We start from the raw sequence: 23,471 nt of genomic DNA on the forward strand, positions 1-23,471 counted from the left end.
TCAGAGCCACCACAGGGTTTGCTCTTATCGATTGTTTCACTCAGACAGAGGCACAGAAATAAGAAGTTGTAGAATTAGCTGTGTGTTGCCTGATCACTTACAAATGCAACCATTAATCCTACATTGTTTTATAACACACAGTGAAAAACTCATGGAGGTGATGTGAGGCAATGAACAGTAAAACGTATTATGCTGTAAAAGAGCTTGATTTGTGAGAGAAGGATATTACTCACCATGGATATTACCAAGAGCGTAATCTAAACATACTGAGCAAATCAAGACCATTCAAAGTGTCATTACTGTTATAATCTCAGTTATGTAATTTCCTGTTAATTTTACACCACGGAGTGTCTGAGCTCAGATCGCATTGATTCTGATGATTATACTATAACTGCTGTGAACGAAATGACTGCTGAAGCTGCTTTTCAGAAGATGACATGCTCTCTCAGCCTTAGACAGCTTGTTAACATAACGCTGTGACGATTTTTCCCAGGTGTGTCGGAGTAGCTGGTCGAGGAAGACTCCACATAAGATGAGGAAGAGCAGGAGTGTGTTGAGTGTGTCGCCTTGTGAGGTGAGTAAGACATGCTTTATCAAAAGAACAAAGTAATCCTGAATATATGGGGGAGAAAAGAGACTAGGAGAAGCTGTTCCCAGATTTGTATCTACCTGACAGGGCAAGCTGGATAAAGAGAATCTGTACTGAGCAGGAATGATGTGATCCACTTGGTTTATCTCTCTGTCGTGTCTTTATCACGCTTTCAATCAGAGTCTGCAGTCAGACGTCAGTATTGGACAGTGGAGAGAGTCCTGGTACTGAAATAATATGAGATTAGAAATCTGGTAACACTTACAATAATGTATATGATATCTCACAGCTTTTACATACAGTAATTATAAGCTTTTCATGAACAAATTAAGAGTTCATAATGACGAGCTAATACGGATATTGAGACCTCAGGCATAACTACAGACAAAAACACTACTTGGACATTGGCTATAGAGATTTGTGTTCGTCATTAGAGTTTATTCCAAACCTTTTTTTTAATGTTTCTGTTACATTCGATTCTGACCTTGAATTCAAGATTTTTCTTTTGTAATATCAGCTTGAGCAAGGAGGTATTAAATCCTGCACCACTGTCTGACAGATTTATGTAACAATACAACACACTAAAGTTCAGGTTTCAGGCTGTGAAAACATTAGAAACTTAGTTATTTTTTTATAAAGACATCAGAAGAGACATGAGATTAAAGAGAGACACTGCCTATCATCCGGAAAAACTATTTTGTGAATACAAATAGGAAATTAGGATTATTGAAGCAACATCTGAAATTGTCTGAATATGGTGCAAATACACTTAACTGTGTGTGTGTGTGTGTGTTTGTGTGTCAATCAAGCATAACATTGCCCACATGAACAGAAACCTTCTATTATATATTTGACCTATGTCTCAGTGACTTCCTCACCCTGTTCTCTGTTCTGTAATCTCACACAACATAGTGTAAAAGGTAAGAGGCTGAAGGATATGAGATCTATCAGTAGACATGTTACATTACAAGTTTCCATTATTCCAGGTTACTCTGCTTAGACATATCTGAAAGATTTTCCGTTTAGGGCATGTCGTTGGCAGGTTGCCATGGTAACGTACCGTCCGTCTTTACAGTTGTCGGTTCAAGAACACTGAGCACCTTAATAAAAAAAAATAACAACGTGTTCTGATTCCGTAGAAGTGGTTTTCTCATTTTTCTCACTTTCTAGTAAGTAATTATTGGTTCTAATGAAATCTTGAGCCTGCTGTGGTACTAGACAGTAAGTGTTTTTTGTGACCAATGTTATGGCCATGACATGACTTTTTTTGTGTGATTATCAAGAGCAACTAAAAAGAGGCTGATGAGGGAACGACTGTTTATGGATGTTATAACGTAAATGATAACAGAAACAAACTTGTTTTTGAGGATGTTCCACAACATTAACACTAAGTATCACTGAGTAATAGTATGATGTGCCATACATTAATATGTAACAACTGAATTTTTGGCAACAAAAAGTGTAAGAAGCATTAAAAATTGGGGTGGTAATAATAGAGTCAGATTGCACCACCCTGTTTTTGATAATATTTATATGACATTGTGTCCCAAAGTGTTTTATTCCTTAACATTTGGATTGTATACGTATACTTATAACTTGAGCTAAAGTATGGTGATGTGGCAGCCTACTGGTTAAGTTGTTGGACTACGAATTGGAAGGTTGTGAGTTAGAAGCCCAAATGTAAGTCGCTCTGGATAAGTGTATTAAAGTATTTAGTTATTATTTTGTTGAACTGGTCAGAAGTTTCCATCCTGCTGCTAATGGAATCTTGCGTATGGGGATTAAACATCACCTGCAGAGCTTAATTGTAATTCTGTGAAAAAAGCATCAGTGATTAATTCAAATGTCAAAATTAAATTGAAGGACTGGGTTAAAAAAGAAGGCCTTTTTAAAAGGTTTTCCTGTATGAATTGTAGTGTAAATGCATTTAAAAGCCCACCTCACTGACACATGAAATGCCACATCCACACTTCCATTTCCATCATTTGGCAGATGCTCTTATCCACAGTGACTTACTTATCTGCTTTGTAGTGTCTGTCAGACTAAAATACTGTTAGAAAGGTATTAGTAGTTAAAATTCAATCAATATGGGCACATTCTCATGCGAAAAAGCCATACACTGTATATGCTTAAAACAAGTCTTGTTGCCTATCCAAGTTTGTAGGAACAACAAGTTCTTTTTCCACTGCACCATGACTTTATGTTCTGTACTGTACATTATTTCTGTTAAGTGACAAGACTTTTGTTATTATTATTGTTCCTACAACTTGGATTGGCGACAAGACTTTTGTCAGGGAGTGTATAACTCTTGCACCAGCATGAAAGTATAGCACTTAGTGTAAAAGTAATCAAGTGACCAGAGAACTTTGCTTAAGCCAAATGCGACACACAGAGCCAGTGTTTCAGTTCCCACAGAATGAATGTTGGTGTCAGATCATCAACAATCCTCAGTTCTTCATTGACTAATCTACACTCTCTACATGTCTGATATGTTGCTCCCTACATTCCATCAGCCATGCGCCAGTTTTAATAAAGCCCTCTATCATTTGGATGACCTTGTGAATTTATTCCTGTCCACACTGCACAGCTGTGGCCACACTCAATGAAGACGGTAGTCTGTCCATTTGCTGATTGTCATCCACCATTTTCAATAGAAACCAAAAGATGCTGATTCATCCAGAGACCATTCATATATGACTGACACCAATCGCTGCTGTCTAGATGTGGGCGTGTCCGGCGATGCACGCGAATGTGTTCACATTTGCGAATTTGAATTGACTTGGTGCAGTGACTGTCAGTGAGAGTGAAGACAGTACAGCAAAGACGACACACTGCTTCTTCTTTATCTCTAATGATATGATGCATATGTATATGTGTATATATATATATATATATATATATATATATATATATATATATATATATATATATATATATATATACTTACATATATGTATGTATATATATATATACTGCTGAAAATTATATACAAACGCTAAATCTCCCTTCAGTATGTTTTATTTTGACGGCAAGAAAACGGATCAGGATTGCTGGTTATGCCACCCGCTCAAAATGTTGTTACTATGCCAACCTGCTGCAGGAACGCCTACTGATGACTTTATAGTACAGCGACTAGCAACTTGCAGCCATAAATTAGCAGTGTGTGCAGGTAGCATAAGTGGGTGAATATGTAAATAAAAACTACATGAAAGCAGTGTTTCTTTTTACAAATATCTAGCTCAGTAACTATGTATGTTAGTTTGTAGAGAACCTGCTTTAACCTCTGCTCTGTTCTGTTCTGCACAGATGTTTACTTTTCTGCCTCTGTCTCAGGAATTTCTTCTCTGACATCTCGTCTTCTCTCCTTGGCTGATGGTTTATGTTAGCTGCATAACCTGTACTAAGGTCAAAGACAATGTCTGCACAAAGTCTACATGATCGAGTGTCTACACATACAGTAAAACCCCAAGCACAGCAGCAGTTTAAGACAGTGTAATGTGCTCTAATTGTGCTTTAATGCCAGTTTAGTTGCAGATACCCAAGCCAACATATTATTCTTGTGTGTAGTTTTGTAACTGCTTTTTACTTGACAACAGGCAAATGTACCACACTGTCGTCTAAACTGTACGGAACACAACTACTTTAGGTGTTAAACTAATCAGTGTTGTAGTTGGATCTTCGTTACTTCAGTTCCTCATTGCATAATAAGTTCAGCTTGCTTTTTGCTTTTTATTGATCAGCACAAAGAGTCACACTGAGGAATGATTAAAATTGTGTTGCATTGATCGGCTGTGACTAATGTGGTTTTAGCTGCAAGGAGAAAAGTCTGTGCTTCATGAGCAACATTAGTTTGATGACAAAAAAGGTCACACTTTTTAGGTGTGTGTGTGTGTTCTGGCAGTGAGCTGAGCTGAGCGCACATTTCTCCAGAGACCAGTTTCCTTTAGAAGGTCACCTCTGTGTTCACAAGCAGGGAGAGACCTGGACATTTTCAATGGATTACTCAGCCATTTCTCGCTCTCTTGCTCTATGTTTCTCTCTCTCTCTCTCTCTCTCTCTCTCTCTCTCTCTCTCTCTCTCTCTCTCTCTCTCTCTCTCTCTCTCTCTCTCTCTCTCGCTCTGTGGGTTCATCTGGGGATACAACACTGTAATTGTGACACAGTCTGATGAGAGGGTGTATATGATGCTGCGAACAGAAGGGAACCTCATGCAGTGCGAGTTCACAACCAAGACATGCTGCAGATGATTTAAAAGCTTCCAGCGCTAGCGGAGGCACTGCATTCAAATGAAGTGTGTTACTTTGACATCTCCGACGGTGATCATTTGCAAGGGTACAAAAAAAAAATCCAATTAAATATAACAAAGTCATGAATTATACTCAAAGGCAAATTCAAATTTGGCTTCAGTATTAGCAGTTTGTAAAAAAGTCCTAGAATGTGCCTAGCTATAATTACAGCAGCAAGACTTAGAAGATACAAGTCTGGTAATAATCCTATTATATCATGCTTTATAACTTGTATTTTGTGCCTCACATATGCTTGAGTACTCTAGGTTACTCAGTTCTGCTATCACTATAAGTGACAGAAAAACAACCCAGGCAGAGTGTACTCGTGGGCTTCTCTTTTGTGTGTTTTTTTGGAGAGGACAGAACAAACTGTGAAATATTGAAAGCTCTTTAGAGCCTACTGTAGCACATGCGCATGAGTCATTTAATCACTTCTTTTGCTTAAGGACAATCGTCATCTCTATTCAAGCTCTTTTATACAGTCCTTTGAGGTGCACCTAATGCAACGTGACATCAGTTTGATCTGCTTCAGCAGTCTATTCCACTTACACAAAAAAGTAGAGAAATCAAGGTCTAAACATGGTCACTGAATGGTTTTAATGTCCATAATGTCTGCTATTACAAGGATATTTTGTAGACCGTCTGTTAGAGTTATAATGTTGCTCTTGACTCCAGCGATGAGGTGCAAAGTGGGAATGTGTAGGTGGGTGCATTCATGACTGGAGCATCTCTCCAGCTCTGGATGTGCTGCAGGAGTGTATGTTGTATGTCAGGTGTTTTTATGTAGATAAGCATTCATGTCACTCAGCAACATTTTGTTCATTGTTACATGCAAACTGCAGCTCGTTTCTTTGTCATCTGTGGGGCTTAACGTTCACATTTATCCTTTTGGTTCTCCTGTAATTTTTCATAGCAAATGTGAGCGTACAGAGATCAGCATTATGTGCATTCTCATTTTTATCAGAGAGAATGAAAAAAGGACTTGTGACCTTTAGTTTTAAAGGGTGTTAAAGGCTGCGGTAAAAGAGTAGAAGGTAGTTCTGCATTTTCTATTGTATACTGCAGTAAATGACTCCTCAGTCACAGATATGAAAATGAGAACAGCTCTGAGGGGACCTACCTTAAGAGTATGGATATTTGTCTTCATATAGAATGATTGAAATCTTTGATATTAATATAGAAACATTTTTTCCCTCACAGATTTAATTATTCATCTAGCTGAGCTAACCTGACAAGATTTCTGAGAAGTCATTTAAATCGTATGCATAAATTTATACACATACATATACATTTTTTTAAGCTTCATTGCCAAGAATATTATTTCTTCTTTGAAATTGAAACCTTGGAAATATAAAGTTGATATATGTGAATTAATATTGTTTACAGAACACTGAATATACAATATCTTTTCTATCATATTCTCACTTTCTCATTTGATTGGCGGCCACTCCTGCCAATCATTGTGCAGTTCTTTTAAATCAACAGGGGCATGATGACATTGTAGATATTGAGAGAGACATTTTAGAGCATAAATTACCGTCACAAGATTGTCCACTAATATCAGCTCAGGAACATCAGGATACAGAGTTATCTTTTCTAGCTTGACTCATTAATCATGTTTTTTTTTTCATTTCTAACAAAAAAAATTGTACCTTTTGGAAATCACAGAATTGTTAGATAGTATATTAACCTTCCAAGGTCTTTAAATGATAATGATATCCTATGTTCAAACTAACTAGTTAGCTACTATGACAAGTAAGACTTGCTTAAGACTTCTTGAAAATGTTCATTTTAAGCAAGCTAGCTAATATAAACTAACCTGATAGCATATTTCTGTGGATTTGAAGTTATATTCACATATATTCTTCATTTCTTAAGCTAGTCAGCTACCCTCAATGAGCTAAACTGACAGGTTTCCTGAGAGGAAATGTTAATAATATTAACTGCTAAAACTAATTAGTTAGCTAATATGAGCTAACCTGACAAGTTTCCTATTACTTATTCCTATTACGACCGTATTGGGTTTCATCAACAAGAGCGACGAGTCAGCATACAGGGAGGAGGTGCAACAACTAACTGCCTGGTATAGAGCCAACAACCTTTCTCTGAATGTGGATAAAACTAAAGAGATGGTTGTGGACTTCAGGAGAGCACAGCGCGACCACTCTCCGCTGAACATCGATGGATCATCTGTAGAGATGTCAAGAGCACCAAATTTCTTGGTGTTCATCTAGCAGAGAACCTCAACACCAGCGCCATCACCAAGAAAGCCCAGCAGCGTCTCTACTTCCTACGAAGGCTGAGAAAGGCACGTCTCCCTCCCCCCATCCTGACCATGTTCTACAGAGGGACCATTGAGAGCATCCTGAGGAGCTGCATCACTGTCTGGTTTGGGAACTGTACGATCTCGGATCGCAAGACCCTGCAGCGGATAGTGAGGACAGCGGACAAGATCACTGGGGTCTCTCTTCCCTCTATCATGGACCTAAACCACACGCTGCATCCGCAAAGCCAACAGCACTGTGGATGACCCCACACACCCCTCACACACACTCTTCACCCTCCTGCCATCTGGAAAAAGGTACCGAAGCATTCGGGCCCTCACGACCAGACTGTGTAATAGTTTCTTCCCACAAGCCATCAGACTTCTCAATAACTGAACTGAACTGTACTGAGCACAACATACACACACATCATCTGTATGGACTGCACAGACCCACACAAAACACACACACTGACACATCAAACTGTTTACTTGCTGCTTACAATCCATCAAACTGTTTACATGCTGTTTTGCACACTTTTTGCTGTTTTGCACAAACTTTCCAACATTTCAGCCGTTTTGCACATACTATACAATATTTCAGTCATTTGCTGTCTTTTGCACAATTCTATATATTATCCCAAGGACCTGCTGCTAAGAAACTGCTGCTAAGAAAATTTATTCTGATGTTACTGCACGAAATATTGTTTGAACATTCAATATTCACATACAATATTTACACTGGTCGGTCGGCACTGTTTCTGTTTACTGTTTATTGTCTTTTGTGAATTGTATTTTTTGTACTTTTTGTATTGTCTTGTAACTTTTTGTCTGCACTGTCTTTTGTCCTGCACTGTCTTGTCTGTCTTGTCCGGCACTGTTTGCACCAGGTTGCACAGTTGCACTTTATGTGGCTAAGACTACTTACAAGTCCTTAGCCCTGTCTTTGTTTTATGTATCACCATGATCCTGGAGAAACGTTGTCTCATTTCACTGTGTACTGCAACAGCTATATTTGGTTGAAATGACAATAAAAGCTTCTTGACTTGACTTGATTAAGAAATGTTAATAATATTCACTGCTAAAACTAGCCAGTTAGCTAATATGAGCTAACCTGACAGTTTCCTGAGAGGAAATGTTAATATGAAGCACTGATAAAACTAACTAGTTAGCTAATACGAGCTGACCTGATAGAATGACTGTGTGGATTGTAGGTCATATTCATATATATTTAGATTCTTTACTACTAAAGCTAGCCAGCTATTTTTTGCACATTTACTTTAGTGTTATTATCCTCTTACTTTGCACAAATGCTCAATTACTAAATGTATACTGGTCTTTGCTATTTTGTGTATCTGTCCTTTGGTGTTTTGTATTGTCTATCTGCACTGTCTTTTGTCTTTTACAAGTTTGAACACGATGCACTTTAGGTGGCTAGGACAACTTACTTTAAGTCCCTAGCTCTGTGTTGTTTTATGTAGCTTTATTTCATTTTATTTAGCACCAGGGCCTGGAGAAATGTTATTTTATTTCACTATGTACTTCGGCAGCTATATATTCTGTAGATGAAACGACAATAAAAGCTTCTTGACTTGACTTGAGTATACAGTAACTACCATTAGCTAACCTGGCAGGTTTACTGAGAGGATTATGATTGCATCTAGTTAGCTAATGCAAGGTAACCCAGCAGGATTTCTGAATGTCTTTTAAGTCATATTCATATATTTTTACAATCTTCGCTTCAACTACTAGTCGGCTAGCTACACAGACCTAACCTGAGAGTAATTTTAAGACTTGGTTTTAAATGTTAATAATGTTCATGCTAAAGCTATGTCAAAGCTAGAGTGCTAGCTAAAATAAGCTAACATGACAGTGTTTTGTTGTGGATTTCAATTCATGTTCATGTATTTTTATATTCTTTAATTCTAAAGCTAGCTCAGATGAGCTAACCTGGCAGGATTCCTGAGAGGATTTTCCCCTGTGCAACATTCAGACAGCAAAGTGTGCTGATAAAAGCTGTCTCATTTACAAAGCAGAACTGTGTGTTTGTCTGGTGTCCACAGATGCCACAGGTATAGAAGGCACTTCATCTGCGTCTATGGCTTTAGTTATAGCCCGGACCTGAAGTGTACATTTCTTCTGTGGCAGTTGTCTCGATGGATTTGATGGTCTCCTATTAGGCAACGGTCTCGGTAGCTTCAGCGCTTTTCTCTGCAGCAGCTGTTTTGAAGGCTTAAACAATGTTTTCTGATGCAGCTATTTTAATAGCTTCAATGGTGTCTTCTGTGGCAGTGGTCATGAGGACCCCAAAGAGTCCTCTGAAGTACCTGTCTCGGCAGCTTTGATAGTGTCTTCTGTGGCAGCTGTCTCGACAGCCCAAACAATGTCTTCTGTGGCAGTTGTCTTGATGGTTTTGACTGTGTCTTCTTAGGCAACTTAGGCTGTTTTGAAGGCTTGGACAGTGTCCTTTGAAGCAGCTGCCTCAAAATTTGGACAATGTCCTCTGATTGAGACGTCTGAACAGCTGGGGTGTTCTCCTTGTAGCATGGAGGCTGTATGGTGTTAAACTGCTGGCCGAACACCCTCTGAAGGTGAGCCTGGCGTTCTTCTCTCTGTTGAGCCAGTCCCACATACACTTGCTTCCTGCCCCACGTCCTGCCATTCATCTGGTTCATGGCATTCATGGCATCCTGAGACGAGGTGTGAAGCAACTGTTCACGAAGCTGAATCCCTTGTAGCGTCCATTTTCTTTCATCACCTGTAGGAGGCAGGACCGTGAGGAACAATGAGCACAGAGGAAGCTTTTCACTCAGTAAGGGCAAGTGGATACAGATTTGTGAGAATATAATAGAATATAATATAATAAAATATAATGGTCACTTAGTTGCAAGTGACCTTTGTGCTTATGATGGTCCCAAATAGTGCGAACCAGTTGTGTCATCAGGTGTGTTGTCCAGGTTCTTCACCAGCCTTGTGCACCTCAGCTTTGCGTGCTTCAGCCTTGCGTGCCTCAGGCTTGTATTCCTCATGAGACTTAAAGTACTCAATGGTGCTTTAAGACTCTTAGTCAGTATCTAGTCTTTATCTGTTAGAAGTTATATCTTTGGCACCAAATTTACCACCTTGTGTTGACTGAAATACCCTCATTCCACAAAACAGAACCTATTTTTCGACAATTTAAAGAGTTCAAAAAATCTTAAATGCAATTAATTAAAGCACAATGTAAAAAGACAAGACATTTGAACCCTGGTGTGTAAAAACATATTTATTTACATTACATTTCAGTTTTCCATAGAGCCGCTCTACGCCGCTGACTTTAAACTTCTATCTATCTGTCTGTCTGTCTGTTTGTCATGGTGAATTTGACCTAAAGTTTATTAGTGAACTCGTGAGTATTGCAGTGCAGTAGCATGTAGTATTGTTCTATGGGTTTGTTGTGACATGTCAGGAAAGAACACCATTTTTATTATTTGTATTAATATACATGAATACATCAGATTATTAGCTTTTCAGAATTAAAGTGCAAATGATATGGAGCAGAATTCCGTTACGTATTATTCTTCACTATTGGGACTATTGCAAAAATTTGGAAAATATTTCAGTATTGGCAACCAGCCTTTCCAGGGCTTTGTGATTTTTTCTGGTCCTTCAAAGAAAATTAGAAGACTTGTGTCTCCCTCTAGTGATGATACGTGGTGGTGCATTTGTGAATTTTCAATGAAAAGGTATATATATATATATATATATATATATATATATATATATATATATATATATATATATATATATATATATATATATATATATATAAATAACAGATTTTCATTTTGGTCTCAGACCTATTAGTGCAGCATGTAAAATGTATATTGCTGCATTTAGTTCTCTGTTAAACGATAGACGAGATAATATTGCTTACTGGACCTGGAACATTAGCTGAATTTCTCAAAGTTTAGCTTATCACCTGTTAGAGTAAACCATTGCAAGTGTTAGATACCACACAAGGTTTAGGATCCAGTAGATTCTGTAAAGCAGCCAAGCAGGATATTAAAATTATATAAGTCAATATTCTCAATGACTGATTCAAATTCTGGTAGAAATGAATGAAATTTAAATCCGGTCAGCTGGATATGTTACCTTTTATCCAAAATACTGAGAATATTAAACATCTCTGCGAAACCTTTTTACTCAGCTCATCTCCATAATTTATTTGACACATAGTATGCTTATAAATATCTTATTATAGGTACTACCTTGAAACAAAAATAAGATTTATGGAGGCACAGAATTATAAGGCAAAGGGAAGCTTCTCTCATCTTTAAGACAAATTATTGTTATTTTTTATTAAATAGGCACAGACTAAATGTTAAAAATGTCCAATTAAAGCTTACTTAACATTAGTATTATTCAAGTCAAGTTACAAGTGTCATGAAATTATTTAAACGAACATCCCTAAATATTGTGATATAAAAAACTATTAGTTAAATAATAAAATAGAAATATTTTGGAATCTAGCCACATCGTTTGCAAGCCAGTGACGTCTGTGCCGGTACCAAGCCTGGATAAATAGAGTGTGTTGTGTCAGAAAGGGCATCCGGTGTAAAACGTGCCAAGTTTAAACATGCGAATCGTCAGTGGGAATTCCATACCGGATCAGTTGAGGTTAACAACGACCGGAACCGGCACTGTTGACCTACAGGGTGCTGGCGGAAATTGGACTACTGTTGAACGAGGAAGGGGAGGAGGAAGAAGGGTTCGTAGACAGAGAGAGAGGAGGAAATGCAGGTGTATAGGTACGAGAATAGGGAATCTTAACCTTGGTACAATGACGGGGAAAGGTAGAGAGCTGGTGAAACATAATGGAGAGAATAAAGGTGGATATATTGCGTGTGCAGGAGACCAGGTGGAAGGGGAGCAAAGCATGTAGTATTGTTAGGGGATACAAACTGTTTTATTATGGTGTGGATAGGAAGAGAAATGGGGAAGAAGTGATCCTGAAGGATGAGTTTGTGTGGAATGTTTTAGGCAAGGCAAGGCAAGGCAAGTTTATTTGTATAGCACATTTCATACACAGAGGTCATTCAAAGTGCTTTACATAGAAATTAGAAAACAGTTTATAAGAGAGAAAAAAAAATATGTAAAAATAAGAGACACACGATAAAATCATAATAAAAAAAGAACAATTAAAAAAAATAAATGTGATTTCAATAAAAACAGTTTAAAATATGTTCAGAAGAATAAAACAGGAGTAAAAGTAATTTGGATAAAAAGTGCAGTCAGTGTGAAGCAGCACAGTGCTCATTTAGTAAATGCAGAGTTAAACAGATGTGTTTTTAATCTTGATTTAAAAGTGTCTACTGTTGAAGCACATCTGATCTCTTCTGGAAGCTGATTCCAGTTATAGGTGGCGTAATAACTACAGTAAATGCTGACGCACCTTGTTTTGAGTGAACCCTTGGTATCTCTAACTGACCTGATCCTAATGATCTGAGTAGTCTGCTTGGTTTATATTCAATTAGCATATCTGTCATGTATTTCGGTCCTAAGCAATGAAGTGATTTATAAACGAGTAACAATACTTTAAAATCTATTCTAAATGTAACTGGAAGCCAGTGTAAGGACCTGAGGACTGGAGTGATGTGCTCAGATTTTTTGGTTCTGGTCAGAATTCTGGCAGCAGCGTTCTGTATGAGCTGCAGCTGTCTAATGGTCTTTTTGGGGATCCCAGTAAGGAGTCCATTGCAATCCACTCTGCTGGTGATGAAAGCATGAACAAGTTTCTCTAAGTCCTGTCTTGAGACAAAACATCTAATTCTGGCTATATTTCTGAGATGGTAGTAAGCTGATTTGCTTATCGCTTTCACATGACTACTGAAATTAAGGTCAGACTCTAAAATTACACCAAGATTTCTGACTTCATTTTGTGTCTTTAGACCCCTAGAGTCAAGGTGCATGTAAACCGTTAAAAAGAGTTTCATCTTTATTTCCGAATACAATGACTTTGGATTTGTCTTTGTTTAACTGGAGGAAGTTTTGACGCATCCAACTGTTAATTTCATCAATGCATTTACATAGAGAGTCAATGGGGCTGTAGTCATTAGGGGACAGGGCTAAGTATATCTGGGTGTCATCTGCATAGCTGTGGTAAGCAATTTTTCATTATTTGACCAATTGGGAGCATCCATCCATCCATCCATCCATCTTCTACCGCTTATCCGGGGCCGGGTCGCGGGGGCAGCAGTCTGAGCAGGGACACCCAGACTTCCCTCTCCCCAGACACTTCCTCCAGCTCCTCCGGGGGAATACCGAGGCGTTCCCAGGCCAGCCGAGAGACATAGTCCCTCCAGCGTCCTAGTGTCCTAGGTCTTCCCCGGGGCCTCCTCCCGGTTGGACATGCCCGGAACACCTCCCCAGGGAGGCGTCCAGGAGGCATCCGGAACAGATGCCCGAGCCACCTTAGCTGACTCCTCTCGATGTGGAGGAGCAGCGGCTCTACTCTGAGCTCCTCCCGAGTGACCGAGCTCCTCACCCTATCTCTAAGGGAGCGCCCAGCCACCCTGCGGAGGAAACTCATTTCGGCCGCCTGTATCCGGGATCTTGTCCTTTCGGTCATGACCCAAAGCTCATGACCATAGGTGAGGGTAGGAACGTAGATCGACTGGTAAATAGAGTTTCTTCACCACAACAGACCGGTATACAATTGGGAGCATATACAAATTAAAGAGAAGCGGTGCAAGAATTGAGCCCTGTGGGACTCCACATGTCATGGATGTCCACTCAGATTTATGGTTACCTATGTTCACATAGTAACCTCTCCCTTTTAGGTATGATTTAAACCATTTGAGGACCATCCCAGAAACCCCTACCCAGTTTTACAGTCTATGTAAGAGTATGGTGTGGTCTACCGTGTCAAAGGCAGCACTAAGATCTAGTAGCACCAGCACTGATATTTTACCTGAATCAGAGTTTAAGCGAATATCATTTATTATCTTTATGAGCACTGTCTCTGTGCTGTGATGCTGGCGGAAACCAGATTGAAAATTGTCCAGATAGCCATTTGAGTTTAAGAATTTGTTCAGCTGATTGAAAATAACCTTTTCAATGATCTTGCCTATAAAAGGACGATTTAGGTTTTAGAGGTAGAAAGAGTGTGTCAGACAGGGGAATCAGTTTGAAGTTAGAAATTGAAGCGGTGATGTTGAATGTCGTCAATGGTTACGCTCCACATGTAGGCTGTGAGTTAGAAGAGAAGGAGAGATTCTGGAGTGAGTTAGATGAGGTGATAGAGAGTTTATTCCCAGATGGGAGAGAATAGTGATTGGAGCAGACTTTAACAGGCATGTTGGTGAGGGGAACAGAGGTGATGAGGAGGTGATGGGCATGTTTGGTGTTAAGGAAAGGAACCTAGAAGGACAGATGGTGGTGGACTTTGCTAAGCAGATGAAAACGGTTGTAGTTAACACTTATTTACAGAAGACAGAGGAACATAAAGTTACATATAAGAGTGGAGGTAGGAGTATGCAGGTACTGTAGACTAAATTCTATGTAGACAAGGCAATATGAGAGAGATTAGTGACTGAAAAAAAGAGGAGAAGAAAGATAGAAAATAAGACCAAATGATGGAAGTTGAAAAAGGAAGAATGTTGTGAGGAATTCAGACAGAAGCGGAGACAGGCTTTGGTTGGTCAGGAAGAGCTTCCAGATGACTGGGAAACTACAGCAGAAGTGACCAGGGAGACAGGTAGGAGGATGCTAGGTGTGTCATCTGGAAGGAGAAAAGAAGATAAGGAAACATGGTGATGGAACGAGGAAGTACATGACAGCATTTAGAGTAAGAGGCTAGCTAAAGAAAGGGGACATAGAAAGGACAGAATAAAAGAGGATTTACAAGGAATTGAAGTGCAGAGTGATGAGGAACATGGCAAAGGCATATGATGAGTTGTATGCCAGGTTTAACACGAGGGAAGGCGAGAAGAACTAGTGAGACAGAGAGACAGAGATGAGAACGATGTGCAACAGATAAGGGTGATCAAGAATAGAGATCGAAAGATGCTAAAAGGTGAGGAGAGTGTGCAGAGAAAATGGGAGGAGTATTCTGAGGAACTGATGAATGAGGAAAATGAAAGGGAAAGACGGGAGGAAGAGGTGAATATGTAGAGCTGGAAATAGCAAAGATTAGAAAGGAGTAGGTGAGGAAAGCTCTGAGGTGAATCAAGAGTGGAAAGGCTGTTGGTCCAGATGAAACAAATGTGGAGGTATGGAAGTGTCTAGGAGAGACAGCAGTGGAGTTTCTATCTAGATTGTTTAAGAGTATTACAGAGAGTGAGAAGATGCCATGAGGAATGGAGGAGAAGTGATCTAGTGCCGAGCTTTAAGAACAAGGGTGATGTGCAGAGTTGTAGCAAATACAGAGGTATAAAGTTAATGAGCCACACAATGAAACTACGTGAAAGAGTAGTGGAAGCTAGGCTAAGAAAGCAAGTGGATATTTGTGAGCAGCAGTATGGCTTCATGCCCAGAAAGAGCACGACTGATGGAATTTTTGCTTTGAGAATGTTAATGGAGAAGTACAGAGATGGTCAGAAGGAGCTGCACTGCGTCTCTGTGGATTTAAAGAAAGCGTATGACAGGGTGCCGAGAGAGGAGCTTTGGTAGTGTAGGAGGATGTCAGGAGTGGAAGAGAAGTACGTCAGAGTAGTTCAGGATATGTACGAGAGGAGTATGACAGCAGTGAGTTGTGCTGTAGGTCAGACAGAGGAGTTCAAGGTGGAGGTGGGGCTACATCAAGGATGTGTGCTATGGTGATGGACAGGTTGACAGATGAAGTCAGACAGTCATTTCCGTGGACAATGATGTCTGCGGATGACATTGTGATCTGTACTGTACGGTGGCCGGGAAAATTAACAAAACCCAAACCAAATTAACAAAACCCAAACCAAATTAACAAAACCGAAAACACATTAACAAGTCAGACAACCTGGAAGTGGTTGGTATAATTTGTTAATGGAAACTTACCATCATCGGACGAGACACCTTTCATTCACCTTTATATCTTTAATGACAGTCGTCTTGTCCAATGATCGGTAAGTTTCCATTCACAAACTATACCTACCGCTTCCGGGTTGTCTGAATCGGTGCATGAAACACATTAACAAATCAGAAAACAAATTAACAAATCAGAAAACAAATTAACAAATCAGAAAACACAACGACATTTCAGACAACCCGGAAGCGGTTGGTATAGTTTGTGATTGGACAAGACACCTGTCACTCAAAGTATACATGAAGTTCAACAGTCTGCCACAGGGAAAAGTTGGAATGGATGAATGGAATGGATTACTGTGGATTAATTCTGTTATTTTCTTGAACGGAGAACTTTATTTAAACGGAGAACTTTACACATTACACATAAGATTCCATACCTGTATATCTTGAGTGACAGGTGTCTTGTCCAATGATCGGTAAGTTTCCATTCAAAAACAATACACTACCGTTTCTGGGTTGTCTGACTTGTCGTTGTGTTTTCGAATTTGTTAATGTGTTTTCTGATTTGTTAATTTGGTTTGGGTTTTGTTAATTTGGTTTGGGTTTTGTTAATTTGGTTTGGGTTTTGTTAATTTGGTTTGGGTTTTGTTAATGTGTTTTCGGTTTTGTTAATGTGTTTTCGGTTTTGTTAATTTGTTTTGCACTTCCCGGCCACCGTAGTACTGAGAGTAGAGAGCAGGTGGAGAAACACCTGGAAAGGTGGAGGTCTGCTCTGAAGAGGAATGAAAGTCAGTCGTAGTAAGACAGAATACATGTGTATGAACAAGAGGGAGTTTGACAGAAGAGTGCCAGCAAGAATCAAATTAAAGGTGTAAAAGACAGTAGTGAGAGCAGCTCTGCTGTATGGGTTAGAGACTGTAGAAGTGAGGAAAAGACATAAGGCAGAGATGGAGGTAGCAGATATGAGGATGTTGAGGTTCTCGTTAGGAGTGATGAGGATGGACAGGATTAGAAACGAGCACATCAGAGAGACAGCTCAGGTTATCTGTTTTGGGGACAAGGACAGAGAGACTAGATTGAGATGGTTTGGACATGTACTGTACAGAGGAGGGAGATGGTTATATTGGTAGAAGGATGTTGGAGATGGAGCTGTCAGGTGGGAGGTCAAGAGGAAGGCCAAAGAGGAGATATATGGATGTGTTAAATGAGGACATGAAGTTAACTGTGTGAGAGAAGAGGATGCCGAGGAAAGAGTTAGGTGGAAACAGATGATTCGATGTGGCGAATGCTAACAGGAAAAGCTGAGTGTAGAAAAAAGGAGAAATGCTTTTATAAAACACCTAATTATGTATTTTATTATGTAAACACTCAAATATTACAGGTGAAAATCATGCAATTGATTTATTAAAAAAAAAACGGATCCTAAGTAACTTGCATGCGCTCTCTGTGTTTGTGTCTCTGTGTGTCTCTATAGGACAGTAAAGACCCTCCAGACTGTACTCTCAGTGAGTCCTTCACATCTCCAGCTTGTACTCTCGGAGTGGACCTGCGCCGCGGGCGACGTCGTTTCTCAGGAAACCTGCAGCTGCCCCCGCTGTCATGGCGACAGACAGAGAGGTCACGGACCCCTGATGAGGAGATAATCTGTCGTCCGACCACGTTACCCTTCATCAGGCCGCCCCGCATCGACATCACGCCTGTGGACTCAGAATGGTGAGGCTTTGTTTAAAACACGTGTCAGTTTTTTCAGTTCTGTAATGAAGCTGGATTTGATGTACCTGAAACAAAATATGCAATGCGTCACCCTCAGGGATCTACTTTCATGCAGGTGTTGTCATAATTTAGTTGTAGAACATCAGTATATTGCTATTTGGTTGAGGAGTAATGTGATCTGATCTGTCATCGCACCATCACAGACCTTTAAAGGCTCCAGTGTGAATATTTTATCACAACCCATTTTCACAATTGTGCTACACTGTACTGGTTTTCTGTACTATGTTTAATTTACTGGAAACTAGTATGAAGTCACACCAAATGCTTAAGACAGAGCATTCATCTAAAAGCTTTTCTACAGTGATTTCTGTTGTTGCCCCTTGAAAAGACATTCCTTTTTTTGTCCTTAGAGGGCAGCACTGGGATAACCTGTAGAGTCGTTTAGAGTCTTTTCCTGTTTGTTTAGTAATACGTTTTCCTCAGAACAGTAACTGTGTTGACTGAGCACACATTCTCACAGACAATGTGATAAAGAGGCAGCGTTCACTTTGTGCACATAAACATGCCATTAAAAGCGTTATACGGCTTGATGGAAAAGAGATTACACCTTGATGGAAAAGAGATTTTACAGTTACGTGACAGTGAATGCAGCGGTCAGTGAAGGATCACCTAATGTGAATGCGACACGGGGCATTTCTTTTGCATTAGTGTAATTCATGTGAAGTAATGATTTGCTATCTATTGTAAATGCATTGTAATTGGAGCGCTAATGGTTTGAGAGATGGACACCCCCCCCCCCCACACACACACACACACACACACCACCACCACCACCACCACCACCACATATTTGTCCTCTGCCCTGCTGTATTACATTCTGTAATGGTTTCACTTGTCAAAGCTGCGCATTAATGCATCAGGAACAAAAGAGACACAATTTTTGTAGCACAATTATTTTAGTTCTGGGTTGCAGCTGGGATTGACTGTGGTTATTGCCCCAAGTGGTTTGTGGGGGGACATTTATAGAGCATCCATAAGCAATGAGACTAAAGGAGTACAGCTGCTATTTTTAAGCCATAATCAGGATTTTGTGAACAAGCTATTGGTTAACAGTTGCAGTATAGAATATAGACCACAGCTTATATTTTCTTGTTCCAGCTCTGTAGACTTTAATTAATTGCATAGGACAGTGGCTGGATGGATTTATAGTGTAGAGATGAGTGGATAGCGGATAGAAGGGTGGATGGATAGTGGATTAATAGTGAATAAATGGATGTATGAGCAGATGGAAGGATACATGTTTGGATGGATGGATGGATGGATGGATGGATGGTGGTGTAGTGAGTGGACATGTGAGTGGATGGTTAGACCCTCCATTGCTTAGTTGTATAAACTGAAATAAAATGTAAGTCACTCTGGATAAAGGTGTCTGTTAAATAGCAGAAATAGAAATGTAAATAAATGCTGTGTACTGGATAAATTTATAATGCATTGGCTGGATGGATAAATATAAAGAGTAGAAATGAAAGGATGCTGGATGAATAGACAGATGAATGGGGAGTAGATGGTTGTTTTGTATCTTAACTGCTCAGCCTAAGCCAAGTGAATGGAAAGAGTGGTGACATTAGTGACACTGCTATGGCTACTATGACATTTGTGACTGTTCACCTGACCTGAACCTCACTTTAGCCTTTCAATTCCATATATTTCATGAACTTAAAACAAGATTAAAGTCACAAAGGAACTAAGTGGCAGCACTAGAGGACAGTAGTCAGTACTAGTGACACATGATTGTTAAAAAGCTTTGACTGGGTCAGCTTTCTACAGCAAACTGAACCAGGATTAACATGTAAAAGATTACTGTAATACTGTAGTATTAAATCATTATGTTTTCCATGTGCTGTATATGTACAGTTACCACATTGTTTCAGGGTTTGTGTAAGAGATGATGTAAAACATACTTATTTATAGTTATAGGTCAGTTGTTGATTTCTGCAAGCTTAAAATCGGTGAGTACGTATATAACACAAAACTATAAATACAACTGTTACTATAGTAATACGGGTCTTAGGCAGGAGAGAAAGATTTACCAAATTTGCTCCTATGTATTATTACCCATTTGTCCCACTGTAGAATAATAAAGTGAAAAGCATTGTCAATTAGCCAGTAAATGAGTGTCTTCAAGTTTATATATTGATAACACATGATTTCAAAGTCTTCCCTTTTGAAAAAAGCAATATCTGAGTTCACAATGTGTTTATCTGCCTTCACACCAATGGTCCATTTTAAATAATGTGATAAAATTGGATTTTTGTGCCATTCTCAGTACAGATGAAGTAGAAAAAAACGAGGTCGAATGATTTAAAACCGACGCTGGAGGTGTCTATTACATTATAGAGCTGATATTAGGGCTATAAATGTTTTCTTTACTATTCACTGTTTCAGCTTGCAGCTTGTATTATCTTTAAAATGGTGTGCTTGTGTACTGTGTAACCAATATATTTTTCCTTACTCTAAATGTATTGCCATCTCTGCAAGGACAAATTATTCAGATTACCTTTGAGGAAAGCATTATTGAGGATGTTCTACAAAGATAAATGTTAAGTTAACAACATAATGTCTTTTAGGATTAAGTAGAGGCTTTACACCATTTACTCAAAGTTCAGGTCAGTGGTAATTACACATACACTACAGATGCAATAGATAGATGTTTCTGTAGATACTGAAATGGAATGTTGAAGTGAAAACGTCTGTACTTTTCAGGTGTGATATTGAGTGACATGTTGCTTCTTGTTCTTGTCATCTCATGTTGCTCTTCCTCACACCTTCATTGTATCCATCCATCCTCTCTATCATTCTCAGCATTTCCGTTGTTTATGAATGGAAAGGTGGTAGATAGACTCTGTTGAGTAGATTAGATTTTTTTTTCTTACCTTAGCTGTGAGCAAGAGAGTTTTATCTCACCCTTTCAATAATGTAAGGTCCCCTTTAAATCTCCCCCACTCAGGGCCCAGGACAGCTTCTCTGAAAAGTCACGACTGCATCAATTCTGAATGTGAAGGTCCAGGTTGCCACGGATCGCATCCTAGTCTGCAACATTACCCACCAAACAAGGCACACACTTCTAGCTTGCAACATGAAGCTTATTTGGAAGCTTATCATCACATACTCTAAATAGTGTTGCTTCAATTCTTTAGGTTCTTTAGGATCTTTAGGATCTATTGCTTCTGAACAATAAGCGCTTATCATTCAAGCATATTAGCATGTCTGGGGAAAATATGATGTTATAATATTAGAGTTTTTTTTGACACACAAGGCAAGACAAAAAATGCAATGTAAAGAATGACGTCATGACGTTAGAATCTTGAAGTCGTCTTTAAATAGAAATACGCAAGTTTTTCTGATTACAGTGCTGTTAAATTCTGAAATACACAAATGATTGATCAGACGCTGGTTTGGAATTATAGTTCCATGTTAACTTTTCATTTTCATTTCTTTTAACAGTGTTAACAAAACAGTGCTAAAACCACAGACATCATATAGACACTATTATATTATTATAAATGTAGTTCTAAAACTGAAATACAAATACAGACTTTTTTGGATGTTGAAAACCATCCAAGCAGCCAAGCAGATACCCTTATCCAGAGTGACTTACATTTTCTATTTCAATTGATACAAATGAGCAATCAAGGTTTAAGGCCCCGGCAGTGGCAGCTTGGTGGACCTCGGATTCAAACTCATGACCTTCTGATCAATTGGCTAACACCTTCACCACTAGGCTACCACATCCCATCTCTGTAGAGCTGAACATTATTAAAGATGTTCTACAAAGATAAATGTTTTCAGTTTGTTCTTTATGTGCAATCAAACGATTTGGTAAAAATATCCATAAAAATCAAGCCCCTGATTGGCTACACAATTCTGACTGCTTAACATTGTTTATTTTTCATGTAAATAAAACATTTTGAATTCTTTGGGATAACTAATCATACAGATTCATGAAAAGAAGAAGACATAGTTAATCTGCAGGCAATATACAACTAATTATCCTGAAAATTAGATCATTTTTTCACCATATTATGCAAAATAAGATCCTAAATGAAAGTGTGCGAAGCACGAAGATCCTGTTGTGTAACAAAGGATTGGGTTCCATCACTGGGACTCATCGAGCATTGTGTCAAATTTAAGCATGAGGCTGATGATTAAATGTTCATTTGCAATTCATGAATTTGACATTTAAGTTCATTTTAGCTCAACATTCATGTCTTGTACACTTTGTTTTTCTTTGCCGTCATGTTCCAATCTCTCCACCCCCCCCTTCCTTTCTTCTTCACGGTCTCCATGGTGAGGATTAGGGTGACGGCGGCTGACAGGTTGATTTCTTGCTGAAGGCAGAACGGTGTGCATTTTGTCTCCAGAATACTGCTGTAAAACCTGAGATAGTGGCTCTGGATCCAGCAGCCAGCGTTAGATCTTTTAGTGTCTTTAGAGCACCATGGTGACATTTACAGGGACGTCGATTCCTCGGATATTTACCCTCATGCCGTAGTGACCCAGTCGATTTGCCATGTCTTAGTTGTGTCTTGCACGTTAATTACACGATTGATTCATGCGTTTGTGGTTTGTTTATGCCTGTTTCAAGGCGAACAGAATCTGTCTTTGGCCTGAAGTCTAGCTTCTGTTTTTCACCTTGTTTCTAATTCCAAACGAAATGAGTCATCTCGGTCTGAATGGCAGCGTGCTGTGTTCCGAGCTCACTCAAATGCTGCTGGAGTTTTCTTTTTGCCTTCTGCAGTGCTTCTCCCTCATTCATAATTACCGAATCAAGCCGGCACATTCAAAATTCCTAAAGCCGTAAATCACCAGGGAACAATTTCGTGCCTACGTTTGGGTGCTTATCTTTCCCACACAGCTAATCCAAGGTTTGAATTGCTTCAGAATTTTTTTTTCTCTCCTTGTTGCCATCCTGAAAAGCGCTGAGCTGTGAAAGGCCAAAAGCCATCATCAGAATAAAGCAGCCTCACTTTGCTTCTACATCGAGGCACCCGCTGTAGCAGACCAATCAGCCAGCATTGGGGCGGAGCTTCTATCGTCACTATCTGTGTGTCTTTTTTTCATCTGTCCAGTTATGCTGTTTATTCTCAATGAAGATATTGCCTGAGGCTACGGACTTAGGTGTGCCTCCTTGGAGTGCTTTTCCTAGTGTTTTTCTTTCTCTGTTTTCTCTCTCTTTCTCTCTCTCTCTCTCTCTCGCTCTCTCTCTCTCTCTGTGTGTGCTGAGCAATTTTTTTGCAGTTAGGGAGTGGGAGTGTGTAGCGAGCACACGTAAAGGAGAATGAGCAAGAAACAGAGCAATTGATGACGGCTGAAGCGATGCTCTCAGCTCCCTTCTGCATGATTTATTGTGGAGGTTCCTGGAGCTGAATGGAGAAACAGAGAGGCGTGTGTGTACTTTGGGTAAAGTGAGAAAAGCGGGGAGATCTACAAGGGGAAATAAAAAGAAAGCAGCATGAGTGAAGTATAGAGGAGTTGGAATAGCAACATCTAACAAGAGTCAGATGACTCCTCTTAGACAGAGAAGGCGGTAGAAAGGGGTTGGAGAAGGGAGGTCGTGTTTACAGAGTGCAGACAGAGAA

At 39.4% G+C, this 23,471-nt stretch overlaps 1 protein-coding gene across 1 annotated transcript in view; it reads left to right on the top strand.

The window, feature by feature from the left end:
- pde4ba (phosphodiesterase 4B, cAMP-specific a) overlaps positions 1-23,471 on the top strand; it is a 148,544-nt gene that overhangs the window by 20,226 nt on the left and 104,847 nt on the right. Inside the window, exons 2-3 of the mRNA XM_060867612.1 lie at positions 494-574; positions 17,594-17,832. Coding sequence (XP_060723595.1) covers positions 533-574; positions 17,594-17,832 — 281 coding nt within the window. The 5' untranslated portion in view covers positions 494-532. The remainder of the gene's footprint in view (positions 1-493; positions 575-17,593; positions 17,833-23,471) is intronic.

This window comes from Tachysurus vachellii, chromosome 4, assembly GCF_030014155.1.
Source record: "Tachysurus vachellii isolate PV-2020 chromosome 4, HZAU_Pvac_v1, whole genome shotgun sequence".
NCBI lineage: Eukaryota > Metazoa > Chordata > Actinopteri > Siluriformes > Bagridae > Tachysurus > Tachysurus vachellii.